This window comes from Arachis ipaensis, chromosome B03 (genome assembly GCF_000816755.2).
Source record: "Arachis ipaensis cultivar K30076 chromosome B03, Araip1.1, whole genome shotgun sequence".
NCBI lineage: Eukaryota > Viridiplantae > Streptophyta > Magnoliopsida > Fabales > Fabaceae > Arachis > Arachis ipaensis.
The window spans coordinates 7,991,547-7,995,211 of NC_029787.2; the positions used below are offsets into that span (position 1 = coordinate 7,991,547).

Sequence of the window (3,665 nt, forward strand, 5' to 3'; positions counted from 1 at the left end):
GAAGCATAAACTAAACAACAATAATTGAATTATTAGGGTTCTACTTTAATTTGTCAACATCCACAAACTTCAAACCTATGAAAATTAGTACTTATCCCAATTTTGAAGTCTTAGGAGGTTATTCAATATTGAATATAGAAATCTTATTAGTTTTAAAGTCAAATATTATTTTGCCGATGCAATGTTATTCATAGTTTAAAACTAATCAATTAACATTGGAAGTAAAAGAATTTAGAAACACTGATTCGTAATTTCTTTTGGTGGATAGAAAGGGTTCCTTTCACAAAAATAGAAGCTGAAATATTTGGTAAAATAAAAAGCCCAAAACAATTAAAATTTATCTTATTTAATATTTATTAATTATTGTTATAATTAATAAATACTAAATAAAATAAATTTATTTATTTTTTGTTGCATTATTTGAGATGATGTATTATGTACGTCCTCTCGAAATTCCGAAGGATGCATGTGAAAATAGTTTAGAAAAATAGTTTAGTACTTTAGTTGGCTGGTCCCGTTGTCTTATTTTATCAATGTTAACAGCACTTCCTATAATTGCAGTATTATATTTATAATATATCGTTCTAAAGTCCTGTGCATTAAAATAATGTTTTGACAACATGGGACCCCATCATTTTTCTCTTCTTCTAAAGCAACCAAAAAATGAGCAAATTATCTCAAGAAAGAGAGGGAATAATCTCCTTTTTTAATTTCCAACAAAATCTCATAATATTTTTATAAATTTATTTTATTTAGAAAATGTAATGTAACTAAACGGATAATAATTAAGTATGAATTGTCGTGATAAACGGATAATAATTAATATACTAATTGACATCAATTTATCAATAGTAGTGTGAAACTAAGCAACATAATCTAATTCTCGAACTGATCAATTTGGATTAATTAAGTTATTAGTTAATCAATTATTTTAAATAAGTATGGTTGAATTTTATTTTATTTATATAATAATTTATTAATAAATAATAAATTTTTAAATAAAATTTAAATTTACGATGGATTAATTTTTTATGTATGGACCAAAAAATAGGGTGAAATAAAATATTAAAGGATAAAAAGAAGACAATTTTGCCTTTAATTCGGCTTTATAAAAGTAGTCCTAGTAAGTACATTGCATTTGAAGGTAACCCCACTAATTAAAAACAAATTAACAAAAAGAAGTTAAGCTAAGGCAGAGTGGGCTAACCCCCTAAAACTAAGCCCACATGAAAATTGAAAAACTCCCTCACTTTTCACACCTCCTCACATGGGCTTGACTACGACTTAGGCAACACCGCAATAATGGCACAATCTCGTAATTATCTCCAACTCCAGTGGTATTTTACCTTCACACATCACCATATATAGCTCCCATCCCACTAACCGAAAAACCAAAAAGTAACCACTAACCAATTCTGAATTCTCCTTTCCACACTTTGAAATCTTGAGGTCATTTTCGTAATTTTACTCCGTGTTTTCAATGTCGCCGTCGAACGGAAACAGCAGCAAGATCCGGCGAATAGTACGGATCCGGCAGATGCTAATGCGGTGGAGGAAGAAGGCGGCGGGTAGAGCGGCGGCGGACGTGCCGGCGGGACACGTGGCGGTGTGTGTTGGACCTAGCATGAGGAGGTTCATCGTGCGCGCGACGCAGTTGAATCACCCGATCTTCCAGAAGCTTCTGCTTCAAGCGGAAGAAGAATACGGTTTCTGTAACCATGGACCTCTCGCTATTCCTTGCGACGAAGGGCTATTCGAGGAGCTTCTTCGTGTCATGACCCGACCCGAATCCGTTTTCTCTGCTTCGCTCGAAGAGTTTCAGAGAAGGTGCCACGTGGACTTCCGAAGTAACGGCGATGGTAGTGGTAAAAAAGGTGGTGGTCGTGGAGAATCGTGGCCGTTGCTTCATGACGAGTTGATTTACTGAGTTGACTCGGAGTTACTGGATCACTAACTTTTTTTTTGGGGTGGCTTTTTTTTTTGTTAGGCCCTAATTATTGTTAGTTAGTGGGATGATGATGATGAAGAAAAAAAATATGATATAATTTGAAATCAAAAAGAAAAATATGATATATTGATTATTTAGGTTGGTTTGATTATTATTATTAATTTATTCGTTAAAATAGGATGGATCCAATGTTTGTGTATTATTTACTTGGAATTTATAAAATGTGCAAAATTATAGATGGATCAATCTTTGAGGCAAGGTTTCAACTTAGATTTATATTTTTTCTAGTATCACATTGGACGCTTCTAAATGTTGATTACACCGGCAAATAAATGTGCTTGCGTAACATAATAAATTTAAAGGAAGGTCAATGCTTATTTTTTTACATTCTTTTGATTGACTCGTTAATTTGTTAAAAAATTTCAATTATCACTACAATTATTCAAGAAGTATTATTTATTTATATCTACTTAAAATAATTTAAATTATTGTCAATGACGTACAATTGTTAAGGAATATAATAACTATTTTTTTATTTTTTAATTTTTGTAGAAGTGAACTAAAATACACAGCAAGAAAAAGCAAACAACTATACAGAAAGAAGGGATGACGAGACGAAAGCAAAAGAAAAAAAAAAAGATATGAATATGATGGGCTAAAAAATTTTGATATGGAAGTAAAATGAGTGATATACTTTAACATGATAATTTTTTGTGTTTTTAAAAATTGTGGGAGTACACAAATTCGACCCTCAAATTTGTGTTTAAAAAGTTGAAAAAAATTCAGAGTACATAAATCGGATGTGGGTCCGATTTGTGTTTAAAAAATTGAAAAAACTCAGAGTACACAAATCAAACCATGTGAGTTGTTTGATTTTAAAATTTTGTTTAAGAAATCGGATGGTCCGACTTGTGGTTGCGCAAATATGGATTTCGGAAGCTAGAAAAGGAACCCTGTTTATTGTTGTCAATTTTTTTATGAAATTGGAATATCAAATGCAATTGGGACCGTCTGTTTACTGATGAAGAACTCGCATGGTCCAAATTCTATTCCACTGACACCATATGGCTATGAAGCACCTGTATTCTCCATATCCGAGTCCAACACCACTTTTGTTTCCATATTCAAATTAAAAAATGGAATATGATGAGCATATAACTTTTTGGTTCAGAAATTTAATATGTAAGATTTAATTTGAACTTATTTATAGTGTCATACTGTCATGTATATTATTTTAACTTCTTAAAGCTTTATATTAGAGTATTTTAGTGACTTTGTAAATTGTAATCCACTATTTTATGCACTGTTTAATAGTAGTTATGTGCTCATGATCATAATAAGCATGTGTTAAATTATATACTAAATCAAAATTATAACAATATATAAGTTAAATATAAAAGTATAGTTTGAAGCTTGAAAAAAAAAATTGCATTATATATATTGAATTACAGCTTTTCATTATATCTTGAAAAATCTAGAGATGGATGTTGATCTTAACGAAGATAATATGTATTGTAATTTGTAAAAGGACAAGTTTATTTGCACCATAGGAGATTCCAAATTAAAGTCACTTCTTAATGGCCGAAAACTTTGACATTTGTATATATTATTACAGCTAATAAACACAGCCTATTGGGCTACCAATCAACGATGAATGCTTAAATTTCATTTAAAAAAAAAACTACTTGCGTTGTAGTACGTAGTAATCACTTTTATT

General features: G+C 30.7%; 1 protein-coding gene across 1 annotated transcript; it reads left to right on the forward strand.

Moving 5' to 3' along the window:
* LOC107628800 (indole-3-acetic acid-induced protein ARG7) lies at window positions 1,244–1,962 on the forward strand. Its single transcript, XM_016331403.2, has one exon. It carries the CDS (start codon window positions 1,481–1,483, stop codon window positions 1,925–1,927), a length of 447 nt encoding a protein of 148 aa, XP_016186889.1. The 5' UTR covers window positions 1,244–1,480; the 3' UTR covers window positions 1,928–1,962.

Excerpts from the sequence above, each read along its gene's own strand:
- LOC107628800 (XM_016331403.2), top strand. The coding sequence starts at position 1,481 with ATGTCGCCGTCGAACGGAAACAGCAGCAAGATCCGGCGAATAGTACGG.